The 19,523-nt window shown below is 29.3% G+C and overlaps 2 protein-coding genes across 2 annotated transcripts; one reads left to right on the forward strand and one right to left on the reverse strand.

The window, feature by feature from the left end:
* Nucleotides 1-216: 216 nt before the first annotated feature.
* LOC106779431 (protein transport Sec1a-like) lies at nt 217-14,415 on the forward strand. The gene is made up of 21 exons (XM_014667532.2): nt 217-524; nt 1,259-1,314; nt 1,427-1,508; nt 2,350-2,428; nt 4,420-4,470; nt 4,615-4,711; nt 4,809-4,841; nt 5,331-5,456; nt 6,106-6,297; nt 6,371-6,454; nt 6,926-7,024; nt 7,474-7,550; nt 8,833-8,929; nt 9,191-9,313; nt 9,397-9,489; nt 9,973-10,095; nt 12,169-12,249; nt 12,975-13,180; nt 13,292-13,382; nt 13,471-13,560; nt 14,149-14,415. Exons 1-21 carry the CDS (start codon nt 449-451, stop codon nt 14,206-14,208), a joined length of 2,016 nt encoding a protein of 671 aa, XP_014523018.1. The 5' UTR covers nt 217-448; the 3' UTR covers nt 14,209-14,415.
* A 4,254-nt stretch (nt 14,416-18,669) lies between these two features.
* Nucleotides 18,670-19,197, reverse strand: LOC111240809. The gene is made up of 2 exons (XM_022776575.1): nt 19,153-19,197; nt 18,670-19,074 (listed from the first exon to the last, which is right to left on the reverse strand). The coding sequence occupies exons 1-2, from the start codon at nt 19,195-19,197 to the stop codon at nt 18,670-18,672; spliced, it is 450 nt and encodes a 149-aa protein (XP_022632296.1).
* Nucleotides 19,198-19,523: the final 326 nt, after the last annotated feature.

A 19,523-nucleotide genomic window follows, 5' to 3' on the forward strand; every position in this document is an offset into this window, starting at 1 on the left:
AATTATTTATTAAATTTGCATTATCTATGTTGCAATCCTAGGTGGTATGAAATTAGAAAAAGAGAGTAATGTTCTATGGTTCATGGTATTATTTCCAGCTATTTTATTATTTAATATCTAATTGTTAATGTAATTTAATTTACTTATTTTTTTTTTAAATTCTATATCGTGGAACTTACGTATTTAATTTACTTATTGAATTATGAAATGATATTTTAAAAAATGATGAGCATGCACCAAGTTTGACATGAATGGAGATTGAGAGCGAAAAACCGTAACCGAAACTCAAGTTCCAAGTGTCACACGTCCAACGCTCCTTCCTTCCCTCTCACATATATAACAAAATTTTCAGCCTCACGACTCCAACGGTTCTCTCTCTCAACAGCTTCCGATAAGCAAATCCGCGTTCGCAGCTCCAATCACCACCTCTTGCTGCAACCAATTAACCATGTCGTTTTCCGATTCCGAAACCACCTCCGGCGGATCATCGGACTACAAGCCGTTCCGCCAAATCAGCCGTGACCGTAAGATCCTTCTCGTTTCGCATTTTTCTTTTCCTTTCCGCTTTCTCTTTCGTTCTCCATTTAATGTATTTGGTTTAGGACTGGAAATTTGACTTCGAAGCTTCGGTTTCTCGCCGTTGAACGGGGCTCAGCGTGTCATTAGAAACTAACGAATATGTTGTGTTTGTGATTTTTTATTTTCTAATTTTTTTATTTTTTTTCGTTCCCTAAGCTTTTCTTTCGTCCAATCATATAGGTAATGAATCAGTGGTTTTGTCTGGTAGAAAGTTCTGTGACAAAAAATATGAATTTCGTTACTGTGAATCTCGCTGGAATTTTTTTTTTTTTTTGGTTTGGAAGTCGGTCTTTTGAAACTGATAATAAGTTGTTTTATGAAATAAACTGAATGTAGATAGACTCAGTAAAGTTTTACATTCAAATTTTGAATGACTTTTTTTGGATCGATTAAGCTATTAGTAGTATATTCTACAATAATGTCATGATTGCAAAAGGAAATGTTGTATTTGTGATTTTTTTTTATTTTTTCTCCTTATCTTTGATGAGTCAAATTATCATGAAAATGAATCCATAGAGAAAATTTGTGTGCAATGAAATATGAAGATCGTAACTGTGCTCTCTCCTGGTTTTATTTTTTGTATTTAAATCAAATAAGAGAGCAAAATTTAATTAAGTACGGTGCTGGCTTCACTTTCGTGACATGTTTCTAATAATTTTTCATCGTTGGATGCTAATAGGGCTATTATATGAAATGCTTAGATCGGCAAAGTCACCGGATTCGAAGTCATGGAAGGTGTGTCTTCAGCGTTTAAAGTGCATATTTTTACAACGTTCATATATTCTTATCTCATTTTTAGTTAATTCAAGCTGTGATATATTTGGTCACTTTTTCCTTACTATTACAGGTGCTCATAATGGATAAAGTCACTGTAAAAGTTATGTCACATTCGTGTAAAATGGCAGATATTACGGACCAAGAAATTTCCTGTGAGAACCCTTCGAAATGATATCACCTTTTGAATCTGTATTTTTCTGTATGTCTTCTTCAAGGGCCCGACTTACTTTCTATGATCGAGGGCACAAAATCTAAAGGAGCGATGATGAAATCACTGGTTTTGTTAGAAACTTATCATTAATGATAACGATCCAATGGTCTAACAAATATCAAATGATACTTTTTTAACGATTTCAAAAAGATTAGGAGTGTTTCTCAAATGTATGCTATTTTAAGAGATTAGGGAAAAATAAGGATTAAAGGACAAAATTTACATCCAATTTGTATCCTTACCTTCGAGTTCAACTTAATGGTTACAAATGGATTTCCTATTTAAAATTCTGCAACACATTTGGGAGAGGTTATTTAATAATATAATGAACAACATCTGGGTGTCATCTTTTTTATTGAAGAACAGAACTTGTAGAAAATATAAATGACATGTTAATAACATTTTTTAACAATTTTTTTGTCAATAAATATAATATATGTATTTAAAAAAAAAGTTGTTGAAAAAAAGTTGAAAAGAATATTTTCCAAATATAAAATCATTTGACACAATATTTTTCATTGTTTAAGACATATTATCATTTTGCACATGATATGGTTAGTCTCATTCTTTTTCCAGTACATAGTCCTCTCTTCTCTAATTGGCAATGTACATTTGTCAAGCTCTTCTAGATTTGAAAGTTGAACATTACATTTTATTTTTCCGTTCATTTTATCTTATGCTTTTCCTCTATATTGTACTGAATCCACTTTAAAACAGCATCTGTTCGGTGATTTCTCGGTTATAATATTGATATAGTATCATTTGTTAATATCATATTGCAGTGGTGGAAGACCTCTTTCGGAGAAGGCAGCCATTACCATCTTTGGATGCTGTTTATTTCATGCAACCTTCTAAAGAGAAGTAACTTCCTCTCTTAATTAGAATTTTCCATGTCAGCAATAAACAGAAAAGTATCATCTAAAAATTAAATAATTGTTTTATTATTCCAGGAAGAGTGTTTCATATAACACAATATGAATTGAATTTTCATAGATTTTAGCATTTTCTATTTTTATTTTTTGCTATATAAAACATAGGGACAAAAAAGATTTTGCTAGCATTCACTTCCACACTTGCAAATGTACAGTTAACCTCCTTATTACCTAATCTCACTTTTGATGCAACACAACTTCATGTTGTATCAAAATATAAAAAATCTCTAAGTGTTGATTTTTAATTAGTTTCGATTAGAAAATTGTTTAGTGAGAGCATCTAGTACAAGAGTCATATATACAAAATTATAAGCTTAAGACTTAAGTTTATAAATTATTTTTATTAAAATATGTTCACATGACATGAAATTTAAAATCTCAGGTCTTAAATAACTCCCTAAATCTTAAATAAGACTCTAGGCCATAACAACAAAAAATATTATTATTCTACATTACAAAATGTATATTTTTATCTGTAACCAAATAAAACAATAATAAGAGTGTGAATCTTATAAGCCCTTGTATTGGAACAAAAATTATAAAGAGATCTTAGTAATGATTTGACATTATAAAATCTTAAAGAAACTAAGATCTCATACAATGATTTTGGTGATAGAGATGACATAAGAGTTATTTTAGGGAATATCTGTGAATCTGTTGAGGATGGTGGTATATTTTTCCTTTAGTTTAAGGCTAGGAGTATGTGTAATAATAAGTGAGAAAAGAGAGAAAGAGAGAAATAACTAGGAGAGATAATAACTGATTCTTCTTCTCACCTTTACGTGACATCACCACGGAAAGAAGATTCTCTGGTTGCCAGGATTTTATATCATTCAAAATTTTCTTTTGACTAGGTATAAGTCAGAAAATTTCCTAACTATTTGGTGTTTGGCTCTAGATGTTTGTAAATTATGAAGTTATCACGCTCTTGCATACAAATATTTGGAGTATCAATGTGTTCATACAGGTACAAAAAAGATTAAACAGAAAGATGACCATGAGTATGGGACTTACATAATACAAGACGTCAGACAGAAAATATAGATATTTTAAAATAATTCTGGTATTGACCTAAAATATTAAGAAAAATAAATTTGTGGGTATTTCTTTATATATATTGTTCATCTCATTCTTATTTAATGAGACTTCCAACTCACTTGAATTCTTAAAAATGTCCTTTTGTGAGTCTTTTCCATATTGAAATTCTTCCTTCCTTAAGGATAAGTATTTCTTAACCACCGTGGTGATACTTACCAAAAATGATCACACTTGTCTGAAAAGTCTTTTAAGAAGACTTTCAAGGATTCTTCACGCATTTCATATCATACTCATTCTAGTCAGTCACCAAGTCAGTTTGATATCATTTGTTGGTTTTTTTGAGAGAAAACACTAAAGAAATTCAACACCAATGCATAGTTAATAAACTCATAAAAGACCAAAACATTAACTTCTATGTAAATGTTTTAGACAATGAATTGTGGGTCTTTTTCATATTTTTATGTGGAGCTCTTATTCTTAAGAGAAAACTGTTTTTTTCTTTTTGTTAAAAGTGGATGTTCATTAGCTTATTGCATCACTTTAAAGTAATTGAAGCTTGCAAAGGGCTGACAACTTGATATGCAAAATTTTTCCAATTAAGTATAAACTTTACCTTTGAATTGAGAAAAGTACATTATTTTATGTGTACCTTTCCGATCTTAATCTATCAGCAATAAAAGGCCACAATTATTTGTGTTAAATTGTAAGTCAGGGTTCAATTATTTCTCTATCCCTTCTGTTTCCAATTTTATTCCTATTTTAACCCAGTCTAAAGTTTTCTCTTCCATGCATTAATTTAAACGAACTGCTTTTTTCTGTTGTTCCTTTTATTTTCACTCGCATAGTTTATCCATATTAAACATGTCTTTTGCTAGCTTGCAGTGTGGTCATGTTTCTGTCTGATATGTCTGGAAGGGAGCCCCTCTATAAGAAGTATGGGAAGCATTCTAAATTTTCCCCAAATTTAATATTGTTTCAAGATTTTTAAAAGCTTAACTCAGGAGAAAACTTAACAGCATTGTTTTTTCTTTTTAAATGGGGCGGGGGCTGCTTTCTTTCTTCCTCTGCACGTTTCAGAGCCTATATATTTTTCAGTTCACCGATCCCAAAGGAACTTGTAAACCACATCAAGTGTGATACAAGTGTTTTACCTCGCATAGGAGCATTGAGAGAGGTCAAGACTTTGTTGTCTCCTTCTATCTAATTGATATTAGCAGGTGGTCAACATCAAATTGTTTATTTGTTGAAATTACTTTGGTTCTATTTTGCAGATGAATTTGGAATATTTTCCCGTAGATAGCCAGGTACTTCGCAATTTATTTGGAGTATTTAACTTCAAGCATACCTTAAATTAAATTGTTTAGTAACCATTAACCTACCTACCTACTCAAAATCTCCGTGTATAACAAAACACATTTATTTAATTGTTCTTGGTACTATCTTAGTTGCAAGAATAAACTACCTCGATGAATTTATTGATTTCAAAATGAAATTCCTATATGCATGATTTTGTCATATGATCCAAAGGTTTTATTTATATTCTTAATCTTACCAAGTATAAACTTAGCAGTGTTCTCAAGGAATTTGGGATTGCAGTGCATTCAAAGTCATGATTTGCGTGAGACAACCAATATATAAATACTAGCATAAGAAATACAAATCCATGGAAATTTGGTCAACAGAGTAATAGTGTATTTATTTTATTATCAAGCTAAGAAACACCTTGAACTTGTTAAATGATGTTCAAAACGAGGGGGAAAATGGGATTTTCTACTGAGATGTGTATGATGCAGGGGTTTACTACTGATCAAGACACAGCAATGGACGATCTTTATGGCAACGTTGAGAATACTCGCAGATTTAACACCTGCTTGAATAGTATGGCTATTCGAATAGCTACTGTTTTTGCTTCATTAAAGGTATGACCTACACTCCTTGTACTCTATATTTGCCACTAGCGTAGGTTAAGATATTAATGGACTACTCTCGACTCAGTGTAATTAAGTCATCATTGTTCTTCTTTTATCCCTTTTGATTCTTACATATTTTTATGTAATATAGCCTTTTCTAATTCCATTCGTTTTTGGTGAATATATATTTTGCTGTACGTCCAACAAACTATTTTAACAGAAGTCACTCAGAATCAAATAATTACAACATTATGATTTCGTGGGATGCAATAAATTTCATAGTTATGACCACTTCTGTAACTTTTAGCCATTATATCAGTTCAAGCATGCTGTGATTGTTTACGTGGGTGGCGAATTTGAGTCAAAATAAAACTAGATTACTCTTTACTTGTAATTTAAGGTACAACAAAGGGCATTCTTTTAATGACAGTGAAGATTAAAAACATTTATAAGGCAATCATGATAGTAATTAAATCTATTGAAGATATTAACAATCATCGATTTAGATGTTTAAACGTAGTTTCAATCATGATCAATCTATAACATATTTTCAAATTCTACTACACAAGTTATTCTTGAGTTTCCCTAAATTCCTAATCTTCTCCATATAAGGTATAACTTCTGAAAGAGTACATTAAAAATGTTTGTATCTTTTTAGGAGTTACCATGTGTGTGGTATCGTGCTTCAAAGGAAAGTGACGAGTCTACTGCAGCAAAAGTTCGAGAATTAGTTCCTACAAAGCTTGCTAGTGCTGTTTGGGACATGGTTTCTAAATATAAATCTACCATTCCCAGCTTTCCACAAAATGAAACTTGTGATCTGCTCATTGTTGACAGAACCATAGATCAGGTTAAAATAGTCTGTTCACAATGAATGTCTCCTTTTATATCTCACCTTTAACTTTGTTTAATCTGCATCACAGATTGCTCCTGTCATTCATGAATGGACTTATGATGCTATGTGCCGTGATTTGTTGAATATGGATGGAGATAAATATATGCATGAGGTATCACTTTCTTTTAGCTTGCCCTTCCCTTCATCGTTATAAAAAGGATAATAATACTTACACAATATTTTTTGACAACATTTGAACATTATTTTACGTGTCATGGTCCAAAATTACTCCACAATCAATAATAATAATCATAAACACTATCATGAACCAATAACAAAATGACACGTAGAATGATGTTCAAATATTGTCAAAAAATATTGTCTAATTATTATTATCCTTATAAAAATAAGGTTATTAAATTAAACTTTGGACTCACAAATAAAAAATTATTTTTTATTAGTTTTTATAAATAAAAAAAAAGGCTACATATATTGATTAAAGAACTAAAAGTACAGCTCTCTCATTTAAAGTAAAAAGGTCCCTCAATTTATTTTAGCATCACTTTTATTGAGTCACAGCCTTTTCAGGTATACAAGTTGTTGCATTTTTCTTGTTCTGATTTTAACGTAGCAATCATGTTAGGTTCCTAGCAAAACCGGGGGTGACCCTGAGATCAAGGAGGTCCTTCTACAAGATCATGATCCAGTCTGGCTTGAACTTCGCCACGCTCATATAGCAGATGTACGTCTCTTTCACAATCGATATATTTTGATAATTTTTTTTAAGTAAATAATATATATATATATATAGATTTTGTTAAATGAAATAATTTTATGTACTATTAATTTCTTTAAAAATTATTTTTATGTTATGCATAAACTAAATTTCACATATAAAAGAAAGTTATTTTATTTTTATTTTTTTATAGATATTTATAACAAATTTATCTGAAGAAAAATGATTATTTGACACATCTAAATTTTTTATATTCATTTGACACTGTTCTTACTTACTATTTTTAAATACAAAACTTTACACTTTTAAAACCATTTTATCCTTATATTCTGTTCCAAAATAATGTAAAAATGTGTTATTATAGTGTTACTCTTGTCCTAATTCATCTAATATTATCAACTCACTGTTCATATATTTCTAAAATCTCATTGCTCTTTTACCGACATTAATGCCAGGCTAGTGAAAGACTGCATGAAAAGTTTACCAATTTCGTATCAAAGAACAAAGCAGCGCAAATTCAACAAAGGGGAAGGTTTGCATTGGCACCTTTCTTCTTCCTTTATGAAAAATAATGGCCATTTTCGTGAAATACCTCCCAATTAATTAAGGTCCTAGCTTTCACTACATTTGTCATTATTCATTTCGGGTATGATATGTTTGGAACTTTTTTTTCTGAAAAATAATTACTTTTTTTTAAAATCACTTAGAAAGGGTTTTTATTTAAAAATACTTTGCCAATCCAAACACATGGTGATAACCAAAGTCTCGCTTTTTGCTTTGCAACTAAAGGGAAAATATGAATAATTATAATATATCAAGTGGAGTAGTGGCTTTTTTAAAGCACGTTTTGTTTTTCGTTTAAATATATTTAAAATACAAAATTATTAGTGACATTTATTGAATAACAAATGAAACTTATATAAATTTTTAATTTTTAAGAAATCTCATTCAAAAGGAAAATGTATTTAAATGAAGTTGTAACAGGGTGTTTTTCTAAATGTTTAATGGAAGTATAAATGCTCTACGATTAGTGGCTAGTATTACATAGTGTATACAACAACACCGAGCAAGAATTAGTTGATACTTGGTCCAAGTTAGAACTGTCTCAGACTCAAAGTGTACAACTTACACAGTTACTTAAATAGTTGACTTTGTACCTAAAGAATAGGAGGGAAACAATGACGGTAGGCTTTACACAGAATTATAGAGAGCGAGAGAACCAATCCAGGGAATCAGAGAGAGCATGAAAAGGAACCATTAGGTATACACAGGGTTCTAAGTTTCATTCTTGTTAGAATGAAAAAATAGAGAGCTAGAAAAGGAGTTTAGTTTTATTAGCACAGTTTTTGATTTTGTATTACATAGACACTGATCGGGACAGTTTCTGCAATAAAAAAAACAACGCCATTATATGTACAAATTTATTTTGAAAGAGACATTCTGTGCTTGCTATGAATTTTTAAGATAGCATACATCAGAAAAAAGAAAGAAAATGAAGATTAAATTAGAAATAGGAGTGTACATTTAATTCTGTAAGAAAATAAAGTTATATAGTGTGTCTCGCTATAATAGTTATGGATTATATGGGTGATGATACCACACAAATATGAGGGTATACTGATCCCAACCGAACCTAAGTAAGATGAACTGTGAACTTGGACTAAACTAAGATTAATTACATATCCGACAGGAAGACTTATATAGCCTACCAAGCCTTCTCAAAACAGGTTACGTTGCTGCCTCCAACCTTGAGCACTTATTTTGACAAAACCATGTGCCACTTATTTTAGACCTATAAATTTAACTTTCTGCAGAGATGGTGGTGAAATATCTACCCGAGATTTGCAAAAAATGGTTCAAGCATTGCCGCAATACACTGAGCAAGTGGAAAAGATTTCACTCCATGTGGAGGTGATTTATTCCATCTAACTTTCGTCATCTTCTATTTTTTCTTTTTATGGTTTGTCTAGGAAAAGTATAGTATTTGATTGCATCTTGAGAATAATGGCAATGGAATGTGAGAAAACGAAACGACATACTTCTTGAGAAATGAGAACTCGTGATGGCTTTGACACAAATGACATATCTCTTTCAACTTGATAAGGATTGCACTGTAATAACAAAATAAATATATTCCTATGCTAACCATTCTGCTTGATGAATTCAAAGCAGATAGCTGGAAAGATCAACAAAATTATCAGAGAAACAGAACTTAGAGAGCTTGGACAGCTGGAACAAGATCTTGTTTTTGGGGATGCTGGATCAAAGGAAGTTATTCAATTTTTAAGAAAGCAGGTCTTGAAATAAAGAGATATCTGGATAGTCAATAGTATTTTATTATAATCCCTTTATTTATTCAAAAAAATTTGCTCGTGCAGAGTACACCTGAAAATAAGTTGCGTTTGTTGATGATTTATGCAATTGTCTACCCTGAAAAGTTTGAGGGTGATAGAGCTTCAAAGCTAATCCAGGTTATTATCAACTCTTAAATGTTTATTGTATTGTCCAAATTTTTACTTTTATTACACATGAATATAATAATTAAATTGAAAACATATTCATGGTATTCCCATTTCTCATAACTTCAGCGTTTGTTATACAAGAGTCTCAATATCTCTGTCAGATTCATAATCTTCATAAGGTTAGGTAAATTTGACTAAATTGCACATGGGTGACTGTGCCTAACTCTCATTTTTTGTTTGCTGTAAATGAACTTTGCTCATATAACTTTGCCTCGCTTTATTTATAAATTACTCCTATATAAACCTGGATGAGGTGTCTAAGACAGGACAAATTAGGCACCAATCCGTATTCAAGGAATTCAGCCTCTATCAACTATTACAAAACTAATTTGATAATTCAAGATCAGCACGAATTAGAAATTCTTACAAAAGACGTGAGTTGTGCCTAAGTAAAGTGATTTCATATATTGATGGTTCTGCTCATCTAATCAGTTGGCAAAACTATCACCTGATGACTTGAAAGTTATCACTAACATGCAACTGCTGGCGGGATCATCAAACAAGAAATCTTCTGGCGGAGAAGGTGGTTTCTCACTCAAGTTCAATAACCAGAAGGTAAACATACATATTCATTTCACATTATCTTTGTATATCAAGGATATATATATATATATATATATATATATATATATATATATATGATAGTTAACAAAAGAAAAAGATGAGATAGGATAATGACCTGGTAAGAGAAAATAAATTATAACACAAACTTTTTAACATGGAAAATTCACTCAAATAGAAAAATAGAAAGTGGCTTCAACCTACTATAAAATTCATTATAAAAGTAGATTGGAAAAAAAAAAAATCTTTAGGATGAAACACTAACTTACTCTTTTTCGGATAACTTACAAAGATTTTATTAAGAATGATGAAATCTTTCTTTTCTCTTAATTGATTCCCAACTCACTACTATTCTTTAACTTATAAGCAGGATCTCTTTATTAATTTTGTCTGTCTTCTTCTTGCTCTCTCCTAAAACCCCTGTTTATAGTAAATGATTTATGTTTTTTCATATAAAGAAAATAGTTTTAAGAGCTTAGAATAAATTATTTTCTAGGTGCCTACTTTTTTTTTATCTTCGTACTCTCTCAATACCCCTGTTCATAGTAAATTATTCATGTTTTTCCATAAAAAAATGCAAGCAGATAGCAAGGAAATAATTTGAATAGCTTAGAATAAACTATTTTCTTTGTTCGCTAGAAAAATGTTTCCCTAACATAAAAGAGGGATATTTCCAACAAAATGTTCATACTCATACATGATTTAGCATGTTAAATATTACTCAAATCTTAAATCCTAAATTAAACACTTTTATATAATCATCAACTACTTACACTAATGTTCTAATGATTTTATGCTGTTATTGAAGATCCAAACTTGTCAAGTAAATTTTAAAAAGAAAAATATTGGGTTTCATTCATATTTGTGAAAAGGATAATGATATTTAGACAACATTTTTTTGACAACATTTGAATATTGATGAGGTGTCAATCTGTGATTGAACAAAAATTACTCCACAATCAATAATAATAATCATAAACATTATTATGAATAATTTTTGACCAATCACATATTGACACGTAATCAATGTTCAAATGTTGTCTAAATATCATTATCCATGTGAAAAAGTAACTTTAATATCCATGTTTACTATATCAGTTTAAAAAATATTTTTTTTTCATAGTTAACTATTAACACCCGGAGAAATTTTATTATAATTTGATCAATTGTTAGAATTAATGATTTCAAAAAAATAAAATTAACCTCTATATTAATTTTCATTATAAACTAATAATGATTTTTTTTTGTGACAAATAAATCTAATGGTCAATATTTGTATTAGTGAATTTCTTCAAAAAGATTTGATTTATCTTTGAATACTAATAATTAGTATATGCAGGTTTTTTTTGTAATTATAATTAACATTTTTTATGTTTTAATACTTTTTTATATGATTTGGATATTGTACAATGAATAGTTTACAAAAGCAAAAATTGATTAATGTATATAGTTTACCTAATAAAATTGTCCTTCTCATCATTATGGATGGACAGAAGATAACAGAATAACTAATAATAAAATTTAGTATAAATTATGTTTAAAGTATATTTTTCATTAAAATTACATATAAATTTTCTTAAAATTTTTTTATTTTAAAATTGTTTTATAAATTATAAAAACATAGTTTTAACCAAATTATAGATATACAATTACTTTTTTATCATAAAAAAATTATATAACTTTGAAATTATAATTAATATTTTAATAGATAATGTAATTTAAATTTTTGTTTAAAAAGCTTATAAACATATATTAGATAATATATTAAATAAAATTATAGTATAAATTATTATATAAACTAATATCAACAAAATTATATGTTTTTTAAAAATATAAAAAAATATAAGTTACAGTGATAAGACACAACAAATAACATATTATAATCTATTAAGACATTAGTCTTATTATAGGTTAATAATCATATTTGTCTTAACCAGAATATTTAAACAGTGGATTTTTTTCTTTAAGAATTTGGTTTTATATCCAAGAATGATATATCTCTTGCATGGGCGTTGTCCATAACTCTTTCACATCAAATATCTTTAAAAGGATTGTTTTTCTTCATAGACAAAACATGCAGCACGCAAAGATCGGACTGACGAAGAGGAAGAAACGTGGCAACTATTTCGATTTTTTCCCATGATAGAGGTACAACTAAAGTTCATGCAATTCTTTCTTTCCCAAATTTTTTGTGTACAACCTTTACCTGATCTGATTTATTCTTTATCCTTTTTTGTTGACTGGAACTAAAGAAATAAATTGAGTTCATCGGTCATTTGAATTTATCATAGAGAAAGAAGCAAAAGATAAAAGAAAATTTGTTGGCTTAGTAAAATATGCCCATTCCAAATACTCAACATGCTTAATTTAGGTCTCTTTCAATAAATTTATCAGTGAATGCTTATAAAAGAAAAAAAAAACATTTCATAAATTATAAGTTATATATCTCAACTTTTTGAAAAAAAAAATAATAAGATGTTTACAAAAATTAAATTAATTAATTAATTTTAGTTTTTTAAAAAAAAATTGAATATGTTTTTTAAGTTTTTCTCTATTATGAGTAACATGAAGTTTATCTAAAATTGACATTAGTTTCGGTTAGATGTCAACAGTCATAAGTTGCAATAATTTTTCTCGTTAGCTTGTTTCTTATCCAGTGTGGTAGTTCATTATTTTTGTGCTGAGAGTATCATATTTGATGAGTTGATAAAATTACCTTATCGAGTATTCTTCTTTGTAGTGTGTGAGTGCAACAAGCTGAGCTGTAAGAAATCATTTTGCTTGCTTAAACATAGCATGGTATTAGTATAAAATATTATTTGCTTTCTTTTATATGATCAGATGTAAAATATTTATGATATTGTGTTTATTAGGAGGTCATTGAAAAGCTCAATAAGAGTGAATTGCCTAAGAATGAATATTCGTGTATAAATGAGCCAAGTAAAAGTAGTGCCCAAGGAGTTCCAGCAAAAGGCAGCAAAACTCCCCAAACAGCCCCAACCACTGCTCCTCATTCAATTAGATCTAGGAGGACAGCAAACTGGGGAAGATCTCGTACTTCAGATGATGGATATTCAAGGTGACATGAGCTATTATCTCCCCCAAGTTTGTTTCTTTACCAGAAACAAGTTGTGTTTTAATGGTTTTCAATTTTCAAAGCTGATTTTATAATTTTTCCCACCTTCAATAGTGACTCCACGTTGAAGAATGTGCTTTCTGATTTCAAGAAGATGGGAAAGCGAATCTTTATATTTATTATTGGCGGGGCTACTCGATCCGAGGTAGAGTGTGATGAAAAAACAAACTTTAGGAACAACATCTTGAATGTTTAAATTATAATCTTAACTTGTATTTTGTTACTTTTTTCAGCTGCGAGTTTGTCACAAGTTGACAACAAAATTAAAAAGGGAAGTAATCCTAGGTACTACTTCCATGGACGATCCTCCGCAATATATGACGGTAATAAGCCCATGTTATTCTCTTTTGCACAATTTTTCTCACAATGAGAAGGGCTCTTATAATGTAGATTTTATGTTAAGCAATGCCCCGATTTTGTCGATCATCGTGTTGGTATTTTGCTTTGTGCTGTTAAAGGTTTTCTTTTTGAATTAAATTCTTCTCAAATGATTTCAGTTTAAATTTTCTGGTTCAACTGACGTCATTAAAGTGACCCTTTTAACTCTTATAGTGACTCTGTAGTTACACGATATCCTTCTATTAAGTTCTTGAGTTTGAGGCTACTATCCGCGTATTATTTGAAACTTCATTTTAACCTTTGGGATTTTTTTTTTTTTTCTACTGAAAACCAAACACCTTGTTAATTAACCACAAGAAACTATTTAGACCATTTACTAAAGACAACATAGAGTAATGCTAGAAATATCGCAAAAAGTAGGATATATAGTTAGAAAAAATACCATATAAATCATGATAGACAGAGATTGTTGGGTAGGAAAAAGTGTATAACTGAAGCAGCTGGCTGCTGATATTTATTTTTTGTTCATATTATTCATTGATTTACATTTTCCTGCTGTGGTGAATGTACAGAAATTAAGGTCATTGGGCGAACGACCAGTTGAACCACCATTGAATGGCCTCGGCATATAACATTTTTTCGGGGAACTGATAATTACAAGCAGGTTGGCAATATCCCTTTTTTGTATCAATTATAATTTATAATTATCCCTAATTGTTTATAAATTAGAAGTTTAAACTTTATACCCTCTTGACAAGGGATGAACACAGGGGCCCCTTTCAATTTCTGTGATATCAAATTTTGTTAAAACATCACACCACACTCTCATACATATTCAAAGGACATCTTTTTTTTTTTCTTTTGAGTGTATACAATGGACATTTTTGTCATAAGCTATTAAAGTATATTTATTTTTCATGTCGATTTCAAGTGAAATGAGATACTTGATTTAGGATACCTTGATTTGGGATAGAAATTATATTTGCCTCTTCCCTATCTTTTGTTGCCTCTTCCAACTAAAGATATAGTTTAATTTTATGTTTTCAAAGGTTGAACTTTGTAGGCTGTATTTAGAGTATTAATTATTATTTTTCACTTATGACTTAAAAGAAGTAATTTTCTACTAAATAATATTAACACCTTAAGATAATTACAAAAACCTTAAAAAAGCTGTCTTATTATGACTTTTCTTCGCGTAAGAAAAAGTTTCAGTCCATTCTCTATGCTGCATAATGTCATTCTTTACCCTACCTCTACAACTTATTTAAGATTGAAAAGGAAATATTAATTAATGAGATTATAGTTTTGATAATTCAACAAGTAGATCTAAATCTCAAAATTCAAAACCTAACCATTAAATAAAATCATAGAATTTGTATAAAATTATTTTGATTTAACTTGAGAAATTGGTATAATTCACTGCCAGTTTTTCTAAATGTTAGTTTAGCTCTGCTTAAAAACCAAATTATTGTATAACAGTGCAGGTAGTCTTGTAATGTTATGGTTTATACATCCTTTAAGAGAACTTTGCGTCTCGTTAGAAACTGTATTCTTTACTCTCTCTCTCTCTCTCTCTCTCTCTCCAAAAGCTACTCTTTTTATACATAATAACTTAAGTTGTGTTTGATTAGGGGAAATTGGTATAGGGAGGAAGAAAGTTACCAGAAATATCGGATTTTTTTTTTTTGAGGAGAATTATAAAGATTTGCAATAATTTGAGAGTGCACAGTAATATATTTCCTCTCACTCTAGTTCTAATTTTTATGGAAAAAAATGCATCATAGGTAAAATAATAATAATAAAAAAGACATTTTCTTAAAAAAGTATATCATTTTTATTTTATTTTTTTAGTTTTCTTCTTCGTTCGTTCACATGTATTTGCTCTCCCTTTTTTTCCTTTATTTTATTCATTCAACACATTTTTCCTTTTTGTTTTATTTCTATCACTTTGTCTTTTATTTTCTTCCTTTCAGCTGTGATCCAAAAGAAAGCCTTCAATTCATCTTTCCGTGCGTGGTTCAACCCTTAGTAATGCAGAAGAAGGGAATTTAGGATTAACTAACAATATATTTTTTATGGAATTACTTTCTTTATTGATTAATATATAATATTAAATTATATTAATCTCATGATTGAAAATTTTGTTATGAACATGATCAACCATGTTGAGTTGTATATAAATCAAACATTTATAATGTAATCTTACAATGAATATTTATTTATATTTAAAAAAGTATATTTTACATTAATTTTTTAATGAAATATCAAATCATTAAGAAGATTTAATTGTATAGTTGAATCGATAAATATGTCTTTATGATCTAAAAATCTCAATTAAACAAATAGAAAATAAAGTTGTAATTGGGTTAACGTTAAAGTAATAGCTTTTAACAATTTTTCTTTGTTCGCATGAGTCAATATTGGACTCTAATATTAAGGAACTTAAGTTTAATATAATTTATATAACACTCCAAAACCTTGTATCAATAATCTATAACCCGATGATTTGTAAAAATAAATTCATTATATAATATTAAAAGTATTTTGTAATATTCAGCAATTTAAAATAGTAAGTTTAATTCATTTCATAATATGTGTATTTAGACGTTTTTTGAACAACAACACAAAATAAGTCTTCAATCTTTTCCGGACATAATTTTATGATGTACACTTACGTTTATTCATATGAATACTATATCAATAACAAATCATTACACTAGTAACAAATAAGTTTTTAAAAAGAAATTTACTATAGTACCACAACTACTTGTACAAATTCATCTTAACAATAAGATCACATTTCAATTAGTCCATTCCACTTTATTATATATATATATATATATATATATATATATATATATATATATATATATATATATATATATATATATACTCATATACTCATATACTGTAAGAAGTACATATTGATGTTTTTTTAAACAATCAAGTTTTATAAGATACTAACATATTTTTATATAAACACTTTTGTTTTATGGTACAAGATAAGTTTAAGATATGTGATAGATGAGTAATAAACTCTCTCATTATTGTATTTTATTCTATATAACCTAAAATATTAATGAAGGTAAAAGATGCTTTCATAAGTTTCAATATGCAAAAATTCAAATAACAATTCATAAAATTATCTAAGATTTGTGACTTCAATTCACCCATCATACATTGCATAAACATGTTATTTCGAACGTGGGGCTTTGAGTCACAATCAAAACACTTTATATCACATTTTTTTCTTCAAACTTTCTAATAAGTTGTAAAGTTTCTCTTAAATCCTTAATACTCTTTCTTTAATCCTTGCAGGATATTTGCAGTACTCTGTATTCAAGTAAGTAACATGACCGTTTTATTAGCACAATAAAATTAATGTTGTCAAAACAGGTCACCCGATTCAATCCGACCCATCCATTATGGGTTGGTCAGTTAGTGAAGCAAACTTAACCTAACTCACTTATTAACGAGTTGAAAAAATTTGAACACAGACCAACTCACCACATGTTGATGGGTTAAACAGGTTAACTCACTAGCTCACTTAATGACAAGTTTTTTTTTTTTTTTTCAATTCCAAAAAAAATAATAATAAATATTTTCTAATTTAAATCTAAATAAATTTCAATCCAAAATTATGTTAAATTTTAAAGACAAATCAAAATAAAAAGTATATAATACAATCAAAATACAATAAAAAACATCTTAAATTCCAAATATAATCCAAAGACAAACACAAAAAATAAAATTAAGTGGGTTGACGAGCCAACTCGATACACTACTGGTTTAACCTGAGTGAGTCGAGTTCTTAATGGGTCGATCTCAAAATTGGTCTGTACCAAAATTTCATTTTTCTTTTTCAACCCAACCCGACCCATCACGGGTTCGGACTGGGTTGGCTCATGGGTTCCAACCCTTTTTGACATAATTAAGTAAAATCTTAAATTCGCAATAAATACAATCACTTACCTTCTTATCTTAAACTTATTTCGAAATGAGCTTGTAATTAGTATAGGCTTAATTATAGCCCAATAACATGTAAGCATGTTTACCTATAAATTTGATTATTGATGATACTTAAGGTGCTTAAATGTTTATGATCATTTGACCATCCCTAGAGTTTGACTTAGCGGTTGGCTAATTCGAGTTCTAATATGCTTTTGTTGTGGACCATTCAACCAATAGTTGACTAGGTAGCTGACCAAACGGTCGTACAATACATATGTCATTCACAATTCAAATCATATGCATCCACCATAATTCACTTAAAATTAAAAAAAATTATTCAAGTTTATAAATCAACACTTTCTAGATATAAATATACATATACATGACACATATATTAAAAAAAACCAAGAAAAAAACTATATCATGTGATATTTCCACATGAGATAAAATAGTTTCCATGGAGTGAGCATATCAAATAAAATTCTTACTTAAAAGACTTAAATGGTATTTTTCCTCAAAAACTTCATAATTTGTTGAAATAAAATATTAGAGAAATGCTTAGTAGAGGGAGTCAAATGATACATTTGCTTATTTGAAATAAAATTTATAAGAATTATTAGTATGGAATTTAATTTATGTTACAGATTAAAAAAATTTACTTCAAAATTCACTCTCGATTACCTCCAAATTCACTCAAATAAACAACAACAAAAATTATCTTCAAATCCTTTCAAATTCACTAAATTATTCTCCCTCAAATTCACTTAAATGAACAAGGCCTAAGTGTTTCATATTTTTTTGAGCGAAAGTATTAAATGATGTCTTTATAAATGACTTAGACAATATTTTTGTTCAACAAAATATTAGAAAACCACACACTAAAGGGATTCAAATGATACATTTGCTTAAACATTTCAAATTTTGACAACTTTAACAACAAAACAAACTCACTTGAACTAAACAACATTCTCACTATATTTCATTTCATAAAATTATTCCTTTAAAAAGGAATTTATTTTAAGACTAAGAAAATGAAAACTTTTATTAGACAAATTCCCATAGATAAATTTCAAACTCAATGTATAATAGATAAGCATCATATTTTACATGCAACAAATTAACTTCAGATCCTACATGCAGATTCAAAGCTTCAAACTCATATGAAGCCCATTAACTTTAAACACATCATGTAAGACAAGGGTATGTGTCTTATTATAATTAATTATAACTCTCTTACTCTGCCACTGTGACTTCTGCCTGGACCCAAATTCTTTCATTAGGTCCTCTTCTTTCCACATTTTTTTCATGTTCATCATGTTTTCCTCCTTTTTCCTCTTCTCCTTGTGGGGATCTTCTAATCCTACACCAGCTCGTGACCGCAAAATTTCAATTCCCACTGGATCTTCTAATCCTTCCACTTTTGCTAATGTTTGCTCATCCTCTTCTTGTTGCTTCCTTTCTCTTTCAAGTTTTCGCCGCTCTTGCCAGCTTAGAGTTTTCAACCGGTTCCTTGAAGGGTTGACCAAAGGATCTTTCTTGCTGGAAATCTGCATGAAATAAAGTGATTTAGCATCACTTTGTATGACAACTGTAAAATGAAAGACTAAGGAAAATTAATCATCTACCAATAACTCTTTGGAAAGGCAAACAAAATTGCTTCCAGTATTCATGCTTCATTCTTTTAACTGATTACTCAAATTTGGTCCGCCTAAGATACATGCGACATCAACAATGACAGTCAAAGTTATGCTTTTGTAGATAGTAGTCATGGTGGGTGGATCTCGTTGGTGATGTAGCGTTGATGGTGGAGTATCAAGGCTAGAATGAAAAACGTTGTTGGAAGAAAGAAGTACGAAATTGATTAGGTGGGAGTTAGTAGTGGTCAGTGAATTATGCAGATCTGGAATTTTCTTTAAGAAGGTTGGGAGTGGTTGGAAGAGAGAAGAACACAAGGAGGAAGAAGGAAGAGGAAAATGGCGTGGGAGGAAGAAAGTGA

The sequence above is a fragment of the Vigna radiata genome, unplaced genomic scaffold, assembly GCF_000741045.1.
Source record: "Vigna radiata var. radiata cultivar VC1973A unplaced genomic scaffold, Vradiata_ver6 scaffold_281, whole genome shotgun sequence".
NCBI classification, from domain to species: Eukaryota; Viridiplantae; Streptophyta; class Magnoliopsida; order Fabales; family Fabaceae; genus Vigna; species Vigna radiata.